Source organism: Chiloscyllium punctatum, chromosome 6 (genome assembly GCF_047496795.1).
Source record: "Chiloscyllium punctatum isolate Juve2018m chromosome 6, sChiPun1.3, whole genome shotgun sequence".
NCBI lineage: Eukaryota > Metazoa > Chordata > Chondrichthyes > Orectolobiformes > Hemiscylliidae > Chiloscyllium > Chiloscyllium punctatum.
Window position 1 is genome coordinate 52,572,193 of NC_092744.1, and position 22,907 is coordinate 52,595,099.

At 40.2% G+C, this 22,907-nt stretch overlaps 1 protein-coding gene across 1 annotated transcript in view; it reads left to right on the forward strand.

The window, feature by feature from the left end:
- golim4a (golgi integral membrane protein 4a) overlaps positions 1-22,907 on the forward strand; it is a 109,166-nt gene that overhangs the window by 63,512 nt on the left and 22,747 nt on the right. The window contains exons 5-11 of the mRNA XM_072572671.1: positions 4,145-4,295; positions 7,484-7,566; positions 8,620-8,703; positions 10,572-10,763; positions 11,542-11,880; positions 16,926-17,128; positions 18,455-18,531. Coding sequence (XP_072428772.1) covers positions 4,145-4,295; positions 7,484-7,566; positions 8,620-8,703; positions 10,572-10,763; positions 11,542-11,880; positions 16,926-17,128; positions 18,455-18,531 — 1,129 coding nt within the window. The remainder of the gene's footprint in view (positions 1-4,144; positions 4,296-7,483; positions 7,567-8,619; positions 8,704-10,571; positions 10,764-11,541; positions 11,881-16,925; positions 17,129-18,454; positions 18,532-22,907) is intronic.

Sequence of the window (22,907 nt, forward strand, 5' to 3'; positions counted from 1 at the left end):
TTCTGCATTTTGTTTTGTAATGCTTCTGTGCAGTGCCTTGGGACATCTTATTTAATTGAAGCTGCTTAAATATTACAAGTTATTGCTGTTGTCAATCAACATTTTTACTTGAACAAGTCAGCTTCTAATTTTTATTTCATAAGCAATTGGTTTAAACAAGATCATATTATTGTTATAGCTTCTGTCTACACACTTGTTTAATTAACTCCTGTTCATATCATCATTTAAAATAATATAAAACTATAAATTCATTACACTTTATGTGTGGGTTTATAATCAGATACGGTCAGGATTAACAATAACATGAAATTGTATAAGTTTCCATAGTGAGCCTTGAACCCACGCCATTCTGATGTACTGGCAAGTTTAATATCCGTGGCCTGAGGCTAACAACAGAAACAGTTATTAGATTTTAATTCTATGTTTACATCTATTATAATGAGAATAGCCTGCAATCAGATTAAAATTGTAGAGAATTGATATGAAGTATCAGGAAAGACCATGAAAAACTGCTAACATACAATCTGCTGATATTTATAGCAATTAACACATGAAGTTTGATTGTGAGATTGTATATAAATAATTTTACATGGACGTAAAACAGCAAATGGAAGATGTTTACCATTGTAAAAAATTATTCCAAGTAGAGGATTTAATCTGTCAATGTGAGTAGCAAAGAAGCATGCAAAATAGAAAAGGCTTTTCAGCCCTTCAAATCTAGACTGACAATAACTACACTGAATCTACACTCCTCCTACTTTCCAGCACTTCGCCCATGGCCTCGAATGTTATGAGATAATATATAATAAAGAAAATCTTCTGATACGTGTTGTACATCTCGATGACTCTATGACATTCATACAAACATTGACTTTTCCCTCTTCCACTTTATTGACAAAATATGTCAACATTCCAGTGCCTGCTTTTCAGCCAATGCTGTACTACCTTTTCAGATCCTGGCTTCACCCTTTCCACTAGTTAATATTTCTCCCATTGACTAGAAACTCTAGCTGATCTACCTGACATAAACCTTGTCATGTGCCAAAACATCTCATGCATGACTGCATTAGTAGACAACTTAGCAAAAAGCAAGAGAGCTGTTTGAGGAATTATATTACAATAATTAGGGTAGCTACAAACTGCACTTATCAGAGTTTAGAGAGGAAGTACCTGAGCATGTAGTGAAATGTAGGAAAGAAAGGAAAGGTGACATTTATATGAACATTATAAAATATACAGGAGCATCTTATTGTCAACAGTAATAGAGCGGACCATATCTGATCTGCTTGAGAATAGAACAGACCTTCCATATGAGATAGAGGTTCATCTGCTTCTCCTCCAATCTAGTTTATTGTATCCAGTGCTCCCAATGTGGTCTTCTCTACACTGGGGAGACCAAACGTAAACTTAGGGAAGGGCTCACCAAGTATCTCAGTCGGACTCGCAGGGGCCAACCGGACCTCCCAGTCACTGTCCAATTTGATTCCCCTTCCCACTCCCTTTCTGACATGACCATCCTTGGCCTGCTCCATTGCCACAATGAATCAAACTACAGATTGGCAGAAAAACACCTCATCTTCCGCCTGGGCAGCCTACAGCCCGGAAGAGTCAACATTGAGTACTCCAATTTAAAATAACCTCCCTCCCCATCCCCCGACTCCCTTCCCAGCCACTCCCCTCACTTCCATTCCTCTCATTGATCCTTCCTTCCAGCTACCAACTGGATTCGTTCCTCCAATTGACCTCAATCTGTCTTCACCTATCTCCACTTCACCACCCTGCCCTCCACCCCCTCTATGTGCAGTTCCCCCCACACTCACCCCCAGTCCTGAAGAAAGGTCACACCCGAATTGTTGACTTGTCCACCTCCTGGTGCTGCTTGGCTTGCTGAGTTCTTCCAGCCTCCTGCTTGTATCATAAACTTCTTACATGCCCTTCAGCCCAATAAGTCCACACCGACACGTCTGAAGAATAACCCACCCAGACCCATTCACCTCCCTATTATCCTACATTTACCCCTGACTCAAGCACCTAACCTACATATCCCTGAGCACCAATGGCAAGTTAGCATAGTCAATTCACCTAATCTGCAAGTCTTTGGACTGTGGGAGGAAACTGGAGTGCCCGTAGGAAACCCACACAGGCAAGGGGAGAATGTGAAAACTCCACACAGACAGGTGCCCGAGGATGGAATCAAACCCTGGTCCCTGGCGCTGTGAGGCAGCAGTACTGACCAATGAGCCATTGTGCCACCCCAATCTTGGAATCCAGCATTGACTGTTTATTTGTCTCTGAGAGTGGAAGTTGGCAGGTCGTTGTTGTAGCTCAATACTAATTATAGAATCAGCCAGTACTTCGACTGCACCCAGAGTGGATCAGCTAAAATGCCCCAAAAGAAGACACACACAGCCCTTCTCAAATCTCTGGCACATAATATGTACAAGACCCAGGTTATTAGTCAAAAGGCACACCAAAATAAACACCCAGGTTACCATTGATCAAATTAATAAATAACAGGAAATGGGGAAAGCAATTTATGCAATTAATTTAGCTACCAACTGTAATTTCATTAACATCTCTGAACTGTCTATTTTCACTCAGAGAAGTTTCAGCAAACTATATCAAAATCCGAAAAGCAATTTGAACATTTTGAGCTTTCAATTTGAGTTGGGATGTTAAGTGAGTGAAGTCAGGTTGGCTGTCTGATTTATCATCCCATTGAGGTGTACCATTGGAGTTTAATTTGCCAGGATTGAAAGGTCCCACATTGCTGCGGCCTAGGCAAGTCCAAGTGCATCTTGAGTATTCTGCCAGCTGTGGGGATTGTGTCTGGCATCCAAATTCATAACCACTTCACTCTTGCTCCCTGTGTGAAAACATGAGTATTTCCTTGAGGGGTGCTTGCCTGACTTATAGTAAAGCTTTGGAGTAATTATAGGAGAATGACTACATTTGGACAACTGGAAATAAGCCAAAAACATGGATTAAACTGTAAATTAGATACAGCATGTGTCTAAGCATGCCTTTACAGAATAAATTGCTTTAATAAGGTAAATGCAGCTTTACAGACACTATTTATTGCATTTCTGTAGATAAGAAACTCTGAGATGAAAATTAGTTTTGGCGTTTGTAAATTTAAAACACCTAAGCAGACTTGACATGGTCACAAAAGTAGTAAAGATGATGCAAACAGAGCAGAAACATACTCTTGAATGACATCAGTTGGAAAAGAAACAAACTCAGTTGAATAATAAGTAAAATAATTTTGTCAAGCATAGATATGCAACTGGTCCAGTTGCAGTTGTGGTTCCTCATGGTAACTAAGAGGTCTGCCTCTTGACATGGATTGTTCACCAATAACATGACAATGAAACTATATTGATATAGGAGGATAGCAACTTGAATTTCACGCACCAGTTGTATATCAACAGACTGGTTGTTGTATGTAGTGATTGTAACAAGGTCAGCCAGGTGGTCCTCATAGAATATGAGGTCCCTGACTGGGGCTGTTAACTGGTCTAATGAGGGAGCCCTGGCAGGCAGATATAAACAGGAGTGTCAGGGGTTCTGCTCACTCTGAGAGCTGGCTCTGAGGGAGCTGGATCAGTGCCAAAGACTTTCCATGTGTAAATAAAGAGTGACTTAGTGCTGGGATACTGGCTTCTGTGGAGTTATATCATTTGATGTTACTATGTATGTGTTGGATTTGTGAGTTTACTGTGATCTATGTGATAATATAAGGTAGAGGAAAAGACAGAAAATGGCCTACTTTTATGTTTCTTAATAAAATATTAAAGCCGATGACAACAGATCCTCAAGCTTATTAGTCAGACATGAGTCACTACCAGATCTCTCTTCTGGTACGTTATGAATATTACTTATTTCATTTGGTGTACACACCTTCATTACTATGACATGTGGTGACTGAGCAAATAAAATGGTAACCATTCACATAGTGACCTTGCCTTATAAATAAATTGCAGAGGTTTCGCCTTTTGCTAGGAATTCAGAAAATTCGAGAAATAGCAGAGACTCAGTGCAACCAAACTGATACCATTTTTCAGTGACTGGACACTGACAGAAACCTTATAAATTTTCCAGAGTCTTTGCCTTTCCCAACTAAGCCTCTGCTTTCTCTATACAGAATCAACACGAAGATCTGCGAAAACAATATAGTGACCTACATGAGGAACATCTAAGACTTGGAGAGGACCACAATAGAGCAATGAGTGAGCACAACCGGCGATACCTCAGCCTTCAACAAACTAAGGAGCAGGAGATTTCTAAACTGAAAGGTAATATGAGAATTCAATTACAGTGAGAAGGCATTTTGCCTCACAGTTGGAGCAACCAGCTGATGGAAAAGAATTGTTTGGTCCATTCTGGAAGATATCAGTTTCCATTCCAGTAATGGCCAAATGCTCTGCTCCACTTGATTTCCACCCATGCAGTGACAGTAATAATTTACCTTTGGTACTATCTAGAGAATTGTTTTAATTCTCATTTCTTGCGTTTTGAATGCAGATTTCATTGAAAACAAATTCAAATGTGTAATGAAACTGTGTTGTTTGCTCATGCTTTCCTTCTTTCACTTTCTCCAGCCCATTTCTTTCTGACTCCATCAAAATGCTCATTCTTCATTATGTCTTCAAATCTAAAGAATTACACTGTCTTCAATGTTAGTCTGGCCTGCCGTCTTTGCAGATGCTGACATGACTAATAGGCCTTCCTAAAACTTTCTGTTATTGTTTCTGATGTCCAGATTTCTCAGATTTTTCATTTAATTGTATTCCTTTAAAAGGTTTGCAAATAGCTTATATGCGTAGCCAACTTGGTGCAAATTTTACTGTTCTGCTGTACCATGGCCTTGTAAATATCTCCTTAGCTCTTCTGCACACTATTAGTTTACTGATAAACTATCTTCAAGAGATTGAGATTTGAATAGTTGTCATGTTAGGTATGTTGTTACTCTAACTTGTATTGCCTCAATCACAGTATTATTTACGAGGTCATTTGGAACTCACATCATTGATTTGCAAATGCCAATGCAAAATTGAACTTCCAAGATTCAAGTCACTGTTCTATGTTTTATGTATATTACTGAATTTTGTACTTGAGCAGTTTTCAAATAGTGTCACTTGTTAAATTATTAGATTAAGAAACACATTAGATGATACTGTTAATCCCAAAGGTATTAAGTATTTTGAAGTACCTCACTCCTTATTTGGATCATTTGGTATCCTTAAATATTTAACCTGGAGAACAAAATTTTAAAATATCAAGAGAGCTGAAATGGATAGTTCTTAAAAAGGTTGTGACACGTGATTATTCTCTGTTTATCAAACTCAAATGAGTAGTCAGGATCATTGATTAGATCTTCAAATATCACATTCCACCAACTGAAATGCTACTCAGCTCATTAGAAGGCCATCACTCACCTACCAACTATCTCTTTTAATTGGGGCATTTGCCTAATATTCATATTCTTCACTACACCCTCACACAGTTAACACCACTGTAAGCCTCACACCCTTGTCTCACAATGTACACAAACTGCCAGCTCTTCAGCCATGATGGCCACATAAGCAAGAAGATCATACAACAGTCACTGCTATATACTTCTGTCTTGTGGGATAAGGAAGCACACCTCCAGAGCCAGCAGCAGAGGGAGAACTACATTTGCATCATCTTACCCCTAAGCAAGGAGACAGTATTGGCCATTATTAAGGCGCCCAATGCTGAGGCACTGAAGATGGCAATTACCTTAATCTTCCTTTTCAGATGCACTTCCATCATATCTACAAGCTGTAGATGGTATATGCATCTCTTACTTTTTCTCATTGCCTGCACTATAACCTTATCTTTAGCGACTTTTTCTTTCAGAAACCTAAAACATCCAACATGCTTAGGCAGTGAATAAACAGCAAGAATCCAGTGATAGCGAAGATGCACCGTCATTCATTTTCATGCTGTCTCCCACCAGCTCAGTATGTAATTTAGAGGATAGATCAGAGGTGGAATCTGCACGTGATGAGTCACTGGGTATAAAGGGGCTGCGGCCAGGACTGGGGACAAGGATAGAGGCCAAGATCGCAAATGTTCTGCTGGAGAGAACTCAGATGAGCACTTGGATGGAATTGCCCATAGAAGAAATGGGTGTACATGCATAAATACTTACCACATTGGTAGACCTGCTTGAAGCTTGTGATAACAGTCAAGGAATGTAGAAGTCTTGTACCAACTCACAGGTGTTTGTGTAAAACTTGCAGAAATTATGTCAAAATCAATTATCACATTTGTGGACTCAACTATGTACTGACTGATATAACAGCACAATCAACAGTCATCCAACATCTGAGTACAGAAGTGGAAGTTCAAACTTGTGAAAGCTTAGTCCACTGCTGTCATGGCTGTAGTTTTCAGTGTGGAAAGGGGGTTGCAGAGAGTCACATAGTGCATTAATATTTCTTGAACAGATTACAGGGTTGCAAAGGTACCTAGCAATGACTGCATGGTGCATTTACTTGTTGTCCTTTTGTGTAGAGATGGCATTTGCCCTTTTACCCCTTGAATCTCACCAACGTCCTTGCTCCTACCTGATAGCTGCTTTGCTCTGACTCCTTCCTTCCATGACATGTTGCAGTCCACAGCCAGTGCATCTGGATCCAGTGTTGCTTCGGATCTTCAAGGTTATCTGTAGTCTCCTTCATTGAGAGACATCGGTCTTTTAGCCAACTATTGAAATTCACTCTGTAGGAGCACTAGGGCAGGCAAAGCACACAGAAGACAAGCATCAAAGGAGTGTGCTGAATTGATTTATTGATTTTTAAAAAAATGAATGGCATGAATTAATTAATACATTTGACTATTGAATTTCTCAAAAGATACTTGTGCTTTTTGGTGTTCCAAGCAGGATGCCACCTTGTGTTTCCATTTAAGGGAGTTGCTGCTAATGCAAAAGCCTTGAAATCAATAAAAGGTATTACATCATCTGACACACCACCCCCTGTGTTCTTTCCAACTTGGAAGAAATTATGGCAAGTGCAAAATAAAAGATAGAACATAAAATGTTCTCACGCTGTAAAAGCTCAAAAAAATTAATCAACAACTGATCTGAAAGTAGGGTTAATCACTTTATGTAGGGTAAGTTGGGGGAAACTAAATGAGTGTGTTGGCTGGAGCAGCTCATTCATCTCTTTCTTGATGTCAAGTCAACATTGTGCGATGAGTGATGTTATGACTTTATGATTGCCCTGCTTTGCATAATTCGAAGTTAATACCAGTTCCTTCATCTGTACAGCACCCAATGCAATTGACTTAGAGGATGCATGTCTGTTAATATCACACAGAAAAAAGTGCAAATGAACTCAATTTCTATTCCACATTGCTTAAGAAAACAGAAGTAAATTTTAATTTTATCATATCTTCAAAGTTAATTTAATAAAGTGGAGCTGCAACTTACCTGAAGCATCTGTGTCCACAGAGAATATTTACAATCTACTTGAAGAGAACAAAAAGTTGAGGAAAGCTCATCAGGATGTCCATGTTCAACTCCAGGATGTGAGGGTAAAGTCAAGTTTGTACTTATCAGCTTCACTTGTATTATACTCATTGTTTTTGACATGATGTAGACAACAACATAATAAGTGAACTTCTAGATGATTAATACAGAGGATTGCCATCGTCAATGTTTGAATTGTCTTGTCTTGTTAAAAACTAGATTTGGTGAGTATGTTGTTGTTTACACTTGGTGTATAATTGCTAAGGAAGGGCTGCAATGTGGTATGTCCTCAAAAACAGAATTTTTGGAGTTTAAGGGATTAGTTTGTAAGTGAAAAAAACACCATCATCTCTGAAACTTGAGTTTGAATGCAGCTTCGACCAATGTGATGAAACAGATGTCTCTGCATTGGTTGTAAGGATTGTGCATGAATTGAATTTGAGCAATTTTGGCCAAGTCTGTTTGTTCGCAAGTTCATAAAACAAATGTATGTCTACTTTGTGACTGAACTGTCAGTTTTCTTCCTCTATAAGTTAGTTTGGTGTGATTTTTCTGCATTTCTGTATCAGATGGGAACAAGGTAAAATGGTCAGTGAGAATGTAGGCATAGCAAGCACTGTAATATTCCTGCCAGTATATGCTATCAGTATTCTGGGGTGAATGTGAAATGGGATTGGTGGGCTAATGTTTGTATCTGAACAGCTCATGCAAATTTGCTTCATATAATGAGATAGCATCTGATGCTAATTTGAAAAGCAATGGACAAGGCATGTCACCCCTTGCAACACATGCTATATGTCCACTAGTACTACTTTAAAATTAACTAATCAGATGAGGGTGCTATTGGCTGGACCAGTGTTTATTGTGCATTCCTAGTTAGTCTTGAGAAGGCCCTGGTGAGCTGTATTCTTGAACTATAACAGTCCATCTGCTGTAGATAGATGCTTTGGATATTGGGGGAGTCCGTTCCAAGATTTTGACACCAGAACATTAAGGAATACCGATATATGGCAAGTCAGGAAGGCAAGTGACTTGGAGGGGAAGTTGAAATCTTGATAACTTGATAACTTATTAGTGAATGTAACCAAAAGTGTAATATTCTTTCTTTTTTTTCTTAGCAATTGCATAAAAACTTATTGTTGCAACATGACCAGCTACAAGTGACTTTAGAAGACCACAAGAACTCATTATCAGCTGCACAGGTGAGAACGTGTAATAAAAAATTATAATTTTGGACAGAACAAAAATCTGAAGTGGTACTGTCACTAGGCTATTAATCCAGAGACACAGTTAATGTTCTGGGCACCTGGATTCATGATGGATGTTGAAATTTGAATTCAATAACAATCTGGAATAAAGTGTAATGCTGATCATGAAACAGTCCTTTAGGCAAGGAAACTTCCTTTCTTACCTGGTCCATCCTACACGTGACTCCAGAAACCCAGCAATATGATTGACTCTTAACTGGCCTCTGGACAAGTTATGGATGAGCAATAAGTGCTAACCAAAGATACTCACATCCTGAGAATGAATTTCTAAACTTTGCAAATGAAATGTTGAATTCTGTCTAACCTCTGCGTGCTTTCTTGGCATTCTGGACAAGGGCATTTTGCAAAGCACAACCTTCACATTTACTTCCCTGTGTATAAGCTGCTGAAATTACATGTGTTGATCTAAAGACATTTTTTAAATTGTTGGATCTGTTGCATGTTCTTTTGTTTACAGTTGCCTCTCCAAATTCATGCATGTTGTTGAAGAATTAGTGCCACCTTGCCATGGCATATTTGATAGAGGATTCTTGTATTCTCATATAGGGGATGTCTATATATTTAATATTTTATGTGTAGATCAGGAGGTTATTTCTATTTTGTTTCAATATTTCTTTCTAAAGCCTTCTGCCCCTGCTTTTGAACTATTGATGTAGTTGGTTATTTTTTGAACTCCACATATGGCTGGCAGCTAGAACTGTGTATAGTTAAACCATTGCTCCTGGCCAGAATGGAAATGATTCAGTAAATTCTACTTGAGATAGACCAACAGCTTAATCTGCAACTACTCAATTTATTACATAAAACAAATACTGTAATAGAAGTCTGGGAAATGGCTCAGGTCATGAGGACAGCATTTCAGATAGTACAGGTTCAAGAGTGTGGAGCTGCAAAAGCACAGCCAGTCAGGAAGGGCTTATGTTCAAAACGTTGATTCTCCTGCTCTTCAGATGTTGCCTGACTGGCTGTGCTTTTTCAGCCCCACTCTCTCAACTCTGACACCAGCATCTGCAGCCCTTACTTTCTCCTTTCAGATAATACAGTTGACCTCAACTTGGGACTGCTTCACCAGAGGCAATGTTTTTTGTTTAGATACCCATAGATCATATGGTCGACACAGCTCCTGTCTCATGACCCCAGTAAATGTCTCTCTTTTTTCATTGATCAATTTTCATTTCCGTAATTATGACAAACACTGTAGACAGCTGTCCAAATGAGTTGGGAGTGTTAGAAACCCTTAAAGAAACAGCCATTGTGTGATTGGTAGAAGGTAGACAGGTGTTTGTGGGAAGGAGAGCCATAAAATCAGTTATGCAGCTTTTTATGACTTTTTCTTCAGTTTAATGGAGTAATTCTGTTTAGGACTGTTGGCTCAGCTGCTCAACGCTCAGTTCCACAGATTCTCAGTGGAGGCAAAAGGAATGTATAACCATTGACTTCACTACCCATTGGCTACTTCAGGCTGTGGAAATCAAAGTTTGTGCTACTGATCATGATCTAGTGCCCTTTGTGAAGGATAGTATGGCCATCGCTGTGATGTACTGTGCCCTTCCATTCAATGTTCTCATGCTGTGGTCAGAGAGTCTGCCAACATTCACTGCCTATGTTTCTAGGAGTGTTTCTTTTACAAAATTACTGACATGTGTTGAGACAGCATAAACACTATGGGTGCAATAACCTCCTTTGGGACATGATTCTATGAATGAACTTTGATGTAATGTCATGTTCTGTAGATAACCCTTACACTTGTTTTGAATTTGTTGCCCATGACGTACATGATGATTTTATGGTTTAAATTACAGGCTCAGGTGGAAGAATATAAGCAACTAAGAGAAACCTTGAACAAAATGCCCAGCCTAAGGCAAACTGAACAAAAGCCACCTTCCAATGCAGAGAAATCTCAGCAAGGTGTTGCTGAACCCTTGCAATATCACAACAAGCTGGGAGCACAAGACCAGATTGCATATAGAAGTGAAGGTAACCAGCATAATGAGGTATGTCAAAGTGTGACTGAACTGAAGAGCAAAATTGAATTACATTTCTTTTTTGAGTGAAATAGCAAGGTCTACAGTTGAACTATTAATTTATAACCCTTGTAAGTGGTACCTCCAGGAGCAGGTGGCGATGGTGAGGGAGGACACTGAGCAGGGGAGTTTGAGCAGTTGTGCCAGGACCTGTGGAGCCAAGTGACAATGGTGAGGGAGGGAAGCTGGAGCAGTTGAATGAATCCTATCTGAAAAGTGGATGACTTAGGGGAAAGGAAGGCTCATAGTATGATGGAACAGACAATAAGTTCTTCAACCCAATGTAAACCATCGGCCTTATTCCATGTAAATATTGTAAATACATCCTTGTTTAACCCTAATTTCCCTTAATAGTTGTAATGACCTGATGTTTCATGGTCTTTGGGCCATCTGTGTTTTCAAATCTCACCTCCCCGATGAAAAGTTGTAACAAAAATAGACAACACTAAAAACGACCTTTCGGCATTGAGAAACAAAAATTGGGGGTGATAGACTGGTGTGAACTCCATATGTTGTGCCAGTGTGTTTGCAGCTGATGACTGCTTAAAGGATTGTATTCCTTTTGGAATAACATCCATTTGTGGACAAAGCAATCATTGAAGCAACTGTATCCGAAATGTCTTTTTAAAAGTACAATCTTAATATTTAATAGACTTTTTTTAGGTCTTAAAGAAATGAAGAACTGTGGATAGGCCAAGGGAGCGGAATCAAGGCACTAAATAAAATTACATGTTTCTGTCTGTTTAAGAATAAAGGTGTGCAGCTACATGGTAATCTCATGAAGAATGACGACACTAAAGTAAGAGGAGATAATGAAGAAGTAGAAGAGAGACAATATACTCAGCATGAAAACTGGCAAAGGAATGATCATCAAGCGCACTCAGATTTGCATAATCAAGAGTACGAATCACAGGAGCACCATCACGAATGGGAACTGGAAGAAAAAGAAGATCCGACAGTGGACCACACAGAGCTCCATCGGCAACATCGTGAGGAAGAAGAAACTGAACATCATTTGATTCAAAATCAGGACAATGAAAGTTACCACACAGAGGAACAAGACCCAGCCAGAGGCAGTCCAACTGAGGTAATACATAATAACTCTGTAACTAATTGCTTAGAAAACTGCAAAGATTGGCTTCAATCCTATCCTTCACCAACTGGCTTTCTGGAAGAGAACAATACGTCTATCAATGATACAATTTACACTGCCTAGCCTTTGTGACATTTACTGTTATACTTTATAACAATTATACTTGTTAAATTATTTGAATTGCTTAAGAACATAAGAAATAGGAACAGGAGTAGGCCATCTGGCCCTTGTCGATCCCGCTCCGCCATTTAATAAGGTCATGGCTGATCTTTTCAAAGCCTCAGCTCCACTTACCCGCCCTCTCACCATAACCCTTAATTCATTTACTATTCAAATAATTATCTATCTTAGCTTTAAAATCATGGAGGAAGCTTCAACTACTTCATTGGGCAGGAAATTCTATAGATTCACAACCCTTTAGGTGAAGAAGTTTCTTCTCAATTCAGTCCTAAACCTGCTCCCCCTAATTTTGAGGCTATGTCCTCTTGTCCTAGTTTCACCTGCCAGTGGAAACATCCTCCCTACTTCTATCCTATCAATGCCCTTGATAAGTTTACATATTTCTATAAGATCCCCCCTCATTCTTCTAAATTCCAGTGAATATAATCCCTGTCTACTGGGTCTCTCCTCACAAGCCAGCCCCCTCAACTCTGGAATCAACCTAGTGAACCTCCTCTGTACCCCCTCTAGTGCCAGTACAGAGCACTTGTAGAAAATAATTTTTGGAGCAGGTGGGTGAGTACAGTCGAAGCCCAAGACTAACCAGGCTCATATTGAGGCTCCCCTTTCTTATATCACTTGGAGGGAAATTTGCAGTTGGTGGTGTTCTTTGCAGCTGCTGCCCTTGTCCTGCTTGGAGGTCACAGATTTCAAAGGTGTCGCTGCAGGAGTTTTTGTAGTCCATGTTGTATGTAGTACACAATTCTGTCAATATGCATCAGTCATGGAGAGATAAATTCTTAAGGTACCAGATGAAGTACCAGTCAAGGGAATTGCTTTATTCTGATAGCATTGAGCCTTTTGATTGTTATTTGTGGTGCATTCATCTGGGTAAGTGGAGAGTATTCCATCACACTCCTGACTTCTACCTTCAGATGGTAGACAGACACAATGAGTAAGATAGATGAGCCACTTGCTGCAAAATTCCCATCCTTTGACCTGTAATCACAATATATGGCTGGTCCACTTTGGTTTCTAGATTAGTGGTGCTGGAAGAGCACAGCAGTTCAGGCAGTATCCAACGAGCAGGGAAATCGACGTTTCGGGCAAGAGCCCTTCATCAGGAAACTGCCCGAAACGTCGATTTTGCTGCTCGTTGGATGCTGCCTGAACTGCTGTGCTCTTCCAGCACCACTAATCCAGAATTTGGTTTCCAGCATCTGCAGTTATTGGTTTTACCACTTTGGTTTCTAGTCAGTGGTAACCCCAGGATAGTAAAACCACTGATCGCCCAAGGTAGGTGGTTAAAATCATGTTTGTTTGATCATAGCCTGGCATTTGAAGTGCAGAATTGATACTTCCTACTGATTGGTTCAAGCCTGAATGGTGTCCAGATCTTGCTGTATATGAACCCAGATTGTTTCAGTGTCTGAGGAAATGCAAATGATGGTGAATATTGTGCAATTGTCAGTTAACATTGTCTCTTCTGTTCTTGTAATGGAAGTGAGGTCATTGATGAAGTTGGTTGTGTCTGGGACACTACCTTGCAGAACTTTAGTAGTGATGTTCTGGGAATTTAACATTAGAATTTTAGAATTAGGCTTTTTTTATGACATGTACTCAACTACAGTGATACAAGAGTACAGTGAAAAGTATATAAAGGTACCGAGGTACAAAATCTTAGGTGTAGAATGGAAAATAAAGAAATGCTTGCAACAACTGTGACCATCTCCTATTTCGTGAGGTATAACTCTCAAAGTATAGGGGATCCCCCCCCCCGATTCTTATTGACTCCAGTTTTGCTAGGACTGTTCGATGTCTCACACAGTCAGCTGCTTTTTTGATGTCAGGGATAGTCACTCTGACCTCAGCCATCCATTAGATTATAATAGGTCCCTTGTTTGTAGACAGACTTTACCAGACTGATCTTTTCCTCACTATATCCCTGGGTCCACCCCTTCACCTTACTCGTTTACATTCTCCAAAGCAGCTCTAGTAAATCTCCCTGCCAGTATATCCCGGTACAATCCAATCCAGGTACAATTCATCCTTCTTATGCAGGTCATTTCTACCCCAGAAGAGATTCCAATGATCCAAAAATGTGAACCCTTCTCCCCGCACCAGCTCCTCAGCCACACATTCATCTGCTCTATCCTCCTATTCCTCTATCCTCCCCTACCCTCACAAGCTCGTAGCATTGGAGTAATCCAGATACTACTACCCTCAAGGACCTCCTTTTTAAAATCCTGCCTAACTTCCTATGTTCTCCTTTTAGAATCTTATTTTTTTCCCTTCCTATGTCATTAGTTCCAATAAGTACAACAACATCCTGCTGGTCCCTCTCCCCTTCTGCACTCTCTCCATGATATCCTTGATCCTAACACCAGCGAGGCAACATACTATTCTGATTCCTCGCTGTTGGCTGCAGAAACATCAGTCTGTGCCTCTGACTAGAGATTCCTCTATCACAATTGATCGCTTGGAACGTGAGGTATTCCTTGTTCCATTAGGCCCAGTCTCGATACCAGAAACTTGGCAGTTCATGCTACATTCCCCTGAGAGTTCATCACCTCCTATATTTTCCAAAATAGCAGGCTTGTTTGAAATAGGGATAACCACAGAAGACCTGTCCACTACCTGCCTCCCTCCCTCTCCTATCTATCCTGGAGGTAACCCATCTACCAGACTGTATCTCCGGTTTCTCTCCCTTCCTACAACTACCACCCAAGATACCCCATAGCTCCTGTAAATTCCTCATGACCTCTAACTACCGCTCCAACTGATCCATGCGATTTTGATAGGATTCACAACCAAACAACTTATTTCAGACATAATTCCCCCACATCCGACAGGAAGAGCACATCATTCTATCAAAGGCCATCTTTGCACCATAATAAACTGCAGACCCACAAAATAGCACAGTCTTGCTGTTGTTAAAAAGAACAACTCTACTTATGTTTTATATTCTTAAAATTTCATCCGAGAGACAGATCTCAATAAAACATATAACCAAAAAGAACCCAGTCTACTCGCTATTGTAGATTTACAAAGTAAAAGAACAACAGGGTTACACTTAAAAAGATTAATTAATAGATTTCACTGTGCCATCAAAAAATGTTTAACCCGTCACACTGAAAATTGACTTTATGTTTCTTTATTCTGGATTGACCAAACCCAATTGCATTAAAGGAGAAAGTGAGGACTGCAGATGCTGGAGATCAGAATCGAAGAGTGTGCTGCTGGAAAAGCACAACAGGTCAGGCAGGGTCTGAGGAGCAGGCGAAAGCCAAGTTGACTGTACATCAACTTGGTTATATATTCACTTTAACATCTTTTTAATTTTTAGGCACATCAATGATACATTTAACTGGAATAAATAGACACACCATGATTTTCTTGAAAGATCGAATTAATTAGAATGTTTTATAGAACATTTCTGAATGCCCAAGCAGTTCAGTAATTTGTTATCACTCTGTATCTCTGCTTTGCTTGTAAATGGCAGAGGAGGGCAGCAGAGTAGTAACAAATTGTTTTATAACACAGTCCTGTTCTGATAAATGAGTGGAAGTACTATCCTTATTTGCTTTCTACGTTTATTTAATTTTGTGCTGCATGCATCCCTAAATTAGTGCTCTTTCTATGTAGCATACATTATGTGTGGATTGCTGACTGTCCTTTCAATAACATTATCTTTTAAAAATGAACAGCATGTCAGGCAAGATAGTTTTGCTTTACAGGCTATCCTGTTTAAAAGATACCATTGCAGAAGATTTATGTTATACCATCACTTGATTAGGATTTTACAATAATCATTTTGAAGGGCTGCAGACGTTATGGAGGAAAGCACAGCAGGACTTCGTATAGAAAACCATACCGAACAATGGGATGATTTGTACATCAATCTGTTTTTGTTATTTATTGAGGAATAGGTAATAATAGGAGGACACTGCTTTTTAAATTGAACCATGGGATGTGTAAAATTTCCTGATCAGAAAGGGCCTTGTTATGATGTCTTCTCAAACGTTTGCTGCCTCTTGCTATGCACAACTCTTAGCCTCGACACACTCGTGCAGCACTATCCTCTTAAACCTTAGAATGGAATTTGAGCCCACAGCACTCTGTTGGAGTTGAGAGGGTTGTAAATTAGGCTTAATTGTCATAGGTATGTACATTCTTAACTAAAGCTCAGAATGAGCTACAATGTACAAGTTAGAGGAAAAGTTCTAATTGAGTAACACCAATTTGTAATTAACAAAGATATGTTAAGAATGCTGTATAGTTTAATGTCCTGAGGTATGCTTTATGGTCTAAGTTCATTTTCATCACCATATAAGGATATTTCTTCCAGTACATGCAGTGTGGAACACTTGTGTGTACTATAGCTACATATATTCAGCCACAAGACACTGTTCTTTGCAATCAGAACAAATATGCACATTTTGCCTGCTACAACTCAACAAAATAGGTGACAGCCATTCATTGATTCATTTCTCAGAGAAAGGTTTTGCCCTACCAGAGTCACCTGCTTGGTTTAATTTTTTTAAAAAGGTTAGTAATTAACTGTCAATCATCATTAATTAGTGCATTCTCCAGGGCAACACCTGTACCAATCAGAGTCCACTTGCCAGCATTTATTGCCCGTCCCTAGTTGCCCCTTGAGAAGGTGGTGGTGAGCTGCTTTCTTGATCCACTGCCGTTCTACATGCTGTAAGTTGACCCACAATGTCACTAGGGGGGAAATTCCAGGAGTTTGACCCAGCAACAGTTGATTTACCTAATGCCAAGCATAAGTGCATTTCAAACACATGTTTTTGGAAGCTCATGAATCTGAATCGGATTGCTTTCACATGCCTTTTTAACGAACTATTATTTTGGAATAGATAACCATGAAGCACAAATCCCCTTATGAGGAACAGTTGGAACAGCAACGTTTAGCAGAGCTACGGGCAGAAGAATCACGCAAACTGAAAGAAAGACAAGATGCACTGCACGAACAGAGACTGAGGGAATACATGGATCGACAGGAACGCCTCCAGCAAGAAGCAGAACGGAAAGAAGAGTTGTTGCGAGAAGAACAATTAAGGTGAACTTTTTTTTTTGCTGATGTCTTTTTCTTATGTCTTTATTCTCATAGAATGCAACATTAAGGTTTTTTAAATTCATTTGTGGGATATTCACTGGCTGGACCAGCATTTCTTGTCTGTCCCTACTTGCCCTTGAGAAGGTGGTGGTGAGCTGCCTTTTTGAACCACTGCAGTCCACATGCTGTAGGTTAACCCACAATGCCTTTAGAGAGGGAATTCAAGGATTTTGACCCAGTGACAGTGAAGGGACAGCAGTATATTTGCAAGTCAGGATAGTGAGTGACTTGGAAGGGAGCTTTCAGGTGGTGGTGCTCCCATATATCTGCTGTCCATGTCATTCTAGATAGAAGTGATGGATTTGGCAGGTGCTCTGTGAGGATGTGCACTGAATTTTTGCAGTGCATCTTGTAGATGGTTCACACGGCTGCTACTGAGCGTCGGTAGTAGAGGGAGTGGATGCATGTCGATCTGGTGCCAATCAAGCATACTGCTTTGTCCTGGATAGTGTCTAGCTTATTGAGTATTGTTGGGGCTGCACTCATCCAGGCAAATGGGGAGTATTCCATCACACTCCTGACTTGTGCCTTGTAGAAGGTAGACGGGCTTTGAGGAGTCAGGAAGTGAGTTACTGACTGCAGCATTCCTAGCCTCTGACCTTCTGTTGCAGCCAACGTGTTGAGGATTCCGAGGGCAACTCCCCCCTGACTGTATACCACTGAGCCACCACTGTTGGTCCATCTCTCCTGGGATTGTGATAGTGGTGTCTAGGACACTTAGTACCTCTCTATTTCAGCCCCACTTTAATAGATAACAGGAGATCAGTACCATTTTGGAATGAAAGTCAGGGTGGCTTCTGCTGTTGCTGAATGAGACAAAGGAAGGAGCTTAGGCAGATCATTGAACTCCAGTGTGACAGCAGTACTATCCAATTAGCATTACATGCTGTTGACCTTGTGATCTTCTTACTCTACATGCTTTGTTAATGCTCTCACAAAAAGGCCATCTGGTGTGATTTTCTCTGTAAGAATATAGGCTCATTGCTCACGCTACGTTGGAGCTTTTATAGGCACTAGTAGTATCTAAAGAGCAAAGTTTCCTATGCAGGATTTTCAAAAGCTACTACAAACATTATACAAGTTAACTGACGAGAAGCCATCCTGTAATTGATATAATATTCCTTTTCAATTATTAGGTTCATTCCACCTTTGATTTACAAGATGTTTTCTGGTCATACATTTTGGTTTTTCCTTAGAAGTAACATGATTGAGTTGTTCATAGTGTACTGTGAATGTAAATTTGCTTACTCTGGCTTTTTAACATCACAGGAAGCAGTCAGTTTTTAATAACGAAGATGCTGCTGAAGGTGGTGATGAAAGAGATATGCATGAAGAGGAGGAAGAGGGTAAGATTGGATCAGAAGACATTCAGGATGATTAACCTACTTAGCAGTTTTGTAAAAATACATTTTTGAACTGACATGTTTGATCTAAATTTATATATGATTCACAATGTTTTGCAAAAGTGAACATACCCAAATATTAATGAATAAAGATTAACATTCTAAATGCTTCTAAGAAATGCATATGCAGAACTTACATCTAGAGAATCCTGTCATTGACAGTTTTGCTGGAGCCACAATTGAAGTGTAATTTCAGTGCAAAATGACCATTTTGTTTTCTTTTGGAAAGCAATAGGAATGGTTGAAATATTCGTATCTCAATTATCTAGGGGAGTATCCAAGGCATCACATAGATTTTGCCATCCAAAAGTGAAATATTAATTGTACTGCATACCAAAGCTAGTCAACAAGTCATTAAAAGAGCAGATATATTTGTGTATGTTTTTCTCTGAAACTGTCCTTTTCTAAAACCTTGCATCATATGCAAACAAACATGTCAGAAGCTTCCTCCTAGTTTCACCTTGCTAAATAAAAATGTAACTGGATTCATAGACATTCAATCTATAATTTTACTTTTTTGTGTGTTAGTCGAAAGTGTAACTATTTCTATTACTGTAGTTTTTTAAAATCTCAATGTATGTACAATCTATGCATATATCACACATCATGAAACATGCAAAATCTATATTGGCAGGGTTACAGAGAGAAGGCAGGAGAATGGGGTTGAGAAATACTTCAGACATGATCAAATAATTTGAGCAGATTTCATGAGCTGAATGGCCTAATCCTGCTCTTATATCTTATAGTGTCATGGTCGAAGTACTATATCCCAGAGTGATGCGTGTTCAAACCCTGCCCAGATCTGCATGGTCTAATGCAATAATTGGCTGAGGCTTCTTTGACAGTACATTCTGTAACTTTTGTAGCATCTAAAAGAACAAAGACAATTGGTGGAACAAAGACCACCACTTCCAAGTCATGCACAATCCTGGCCTGCACACATATTATTCTACCTCCATCAAATACAGTCATTGAGCCATAGAGATGTACAGCATGGAAACAGACCCTTTGGTCCAACCAGACCAGATATCCCAACTCAATCTAGTCCCACCCACCAGCGCATGGCCCATATCCCTCCAAACCCTTCCTATTTACATACCCATCCAGATGCCTTTTAAATGTTGCAATTGTACCAGCCTCCACCACTTCCTCTGGCAACCCATTCCACACATGAACCACCCTCTGCATGAAAAAGTTGCCCCTTCTTTATCTTTTTCTTATCACCCTAAACCTCTGCCCTCTAGTTCTGGGCTGCCCCACCCCAGGGAAAATACCTTGTCTATTTACCCGATCCATACCCCTCAAGATTTGATAAACCTCTTTTAGGTCACCCTTCAGCCTCCGACGCTCCAGGGAAAGCAGTGCTAGCCTATTCAACTCTCCGTATAGCTCAAATGCTCCAACCCTGTCAACATCCTTGTAAATCTTTTCTAAGCCCTTTCAAGTTCCACAACATCCTTCCAATTGGAAGGAGACCAGAATTGCACACAATATTCCAAAAGTGGCCTAACCAATGTCCAGTACAGCCGCAACATGACCTCCCAACTCCTGTACTCAATACTCTGACCAATAAAGGGAAGCATACCAAATGCTTCTTCACTGTCCCATCTACTGCGACTCTACTTTCAAGGAGCTATGAACCTGCACCCCAAGGTCTCTTTGTTCAGCAACACTCCAGAGGATCTTTTCCATTAAGTGTAAAAGTCCTGCTAAGATTTGCTTTCCCAAAATGCAGCACCTCACATTTATCTAAATTAAACTCCATCTGCCATTCCTCAGCACATTGGCCCATCTGATCAAGATCTTGTTGTAATCTGAGGTAGCCTTCTTCACTGTCTACTTCACCTCCAATTTTAGTGTCATCTGCAAACTTACTAGCTATATCCCTTATGCTGACATCTAAATCACTTAGATGAATGATGAAAAGTAGTGGACCCAGCACCAATCTTTGTGGCACTCCACTGGTCACAGGCCTCCAGTCTGAAAACAACCCTCCACCACCACCCTCTGTCTTCTACCTTTGAGCCAGTTCTGTATCCAAATGGCTAGTTCTACCTGTATTCCATGAGATCTAACCTTGCTAATCAGTCTCCCATGGGGAACCTTGTTGAACGCCTAACTGAAGTCCATATAGATATATCTACAGCTCTGCCCTCATCAGTCTTCTTTGTTATTTGTTCAAAAAACTCAATCAAGTTTGTAAGACATGATTTCCCACGCACAAGGCCTTGTTTATTATCCCTAATCAGTCCTAGCTTTTCCAAATACATGTACTTCCTGTACCTCAGGATTCCCTCCAACAACTTGCCCACCACCGACGTCATGCTCACTGGTCTGTAGTTTCCTTACTTGTCCTTACCACCTTTCTTAAATAGTGGCACCACGTGAGCCAACCACCAGTATTCCAGAACCTCACCTGTGACTAACGATGATACAAATATCTCAGCAAGAGGCCCAACAATCACTCCTCTAGCTTCCCACAGAGTTCTAGTGTATACCTGATCAGGTCCTGGGGATCTATCCACTTTTATGCATTTCAAGACACCCAGCACTTCCTCCTCTGTAAAATGGTCATTTTTCAAGCTGTCACCATCTATTTCCCTACATTCTGTATCTTCCATGTCCTTTTGCACAGTAAACACTGAGGCAGAATACTCATTTATTATCTCCGTCATCTCCTGTGACTCCACACAAAGGCTGCTTTGCTGATCTTTGAGGAGCCCTATTCTCCCCCTCATCACCCTTTTGTCCTTAATGTATTTGTATCAACCCTTTGGATTCTCCTTAACTGTATTTGTCAAAGCTACCTCATGTCCCTTTTTTTTGCCCTCCTGATTTCCCTCTTAAGTATACTCCTACTTCCTTTATACTGTTCTAAGGATTCACTCGATCTATCCTGTCTATACCTGATGTATGCTTAAAAATGTGTTGCTGGAAAAGCGCAGCAGGTCAGGCAGCATCAAAGGAGAAGGAGAATCGACGTTTCGGGCATAAACCCTTCTTCAGGAATGTTTCCTTCTTGTCCTTAACCAAACCCTCAATTTCTTTCATCATTCAGCATTCTCTATCGCTACCAGCCTTTCCTTTCACCCTAACAGGAATATACTTTCTCTGGACTCTCATCTAATTTCTGAAGGCTTCCCATTTCCCAGCTGTCCCTTTACCTGCAAACACCTGCCCCCAATCAGCTTTTGAAAGTTCTTGTCGAATACTGTCAAAATTGACCTTCATCCAATTTAGAACTTCAACTTTTAGATCTAGTCTATCTTTTCCCATCACTATTTTAAAACTAATAGAATTATGGTTGCTGACCCCAAAATGCTCCCCCATTGACACCTCAGTCACCTGCCCTGCCTTATTTCGCAAGAGTAAGTTGTTTTGCACCTTCTCTAGTAAGTAGATCCCCGTACTGAATCAGAAAAGTTTCCTGTAGGTGCTTAACAACTTCCTCTCCATCTTAATCCTTAACACTATGGCAGTCCCAGTTTTTGTTTGGAAAGTTAAAATCCCCTACCACAACCACTCTATTATTCTTACAGGTAACTGAGATCTCCTTACAAATTTGTTTCTCAATTTCCCTCTGCCTATTAGGGGGTCTGTAATACAATCCCAATAAGGTGATCATCCCTTTTTATTTCCCGGTTCCACCCAAATAACTTTCCTGGATGTATTTCCAGGAATATCCTCCCTCCACACAGCTGTAATGCTATCCCTTATCAAAAAGGCCACTCCACTTCCTCTCTTGCCTCCCTTTCTATCATTCCTGTAGCATTTGTATCCTGGGACATTAAGCTGCCAGTCCTGCCCATCCCTGAGCCAGGTTTCTGTAATTGTTATGATATCCCAGTCCCATGTTCTGAACCTTGCCCTGAGTTCATCTGCCTTCCCTGATAGGCCTCTTGCATTGAAATAAATGCAGTTTAATTTATCAGTCATAACTTGTCTATTTTGTCCCTGCCTGGCCTGACTGTTTGACTTACTTCTTTTCTTAACTGTACCAGTTTCAGATTGATCTCTTTCCTCACTAACCCCCTGGGTCCCACCTTCCTACCTTAAATCCTCCCGAGCTGCTCTCGCAAATCTCCCTGTCAGTATATTAGTCCCCTTCCAATTCAGGTTAAATCTGTCCTTCTTGTACAGGTCTCTTCTACCCCAAAAGAGATCCCAATGATCCAAAAATCTGAATCCTTCTCCCAAAGACCAGGTCCTCAGCCATACATTCTATCCTCCTATTCCTGCCCTAACTAGCTCATAGCACTGGGGGTAATCCAGATATTACTACTCTCGAGGACCTCCTTTTTAAATTTCTGCCTAACTTT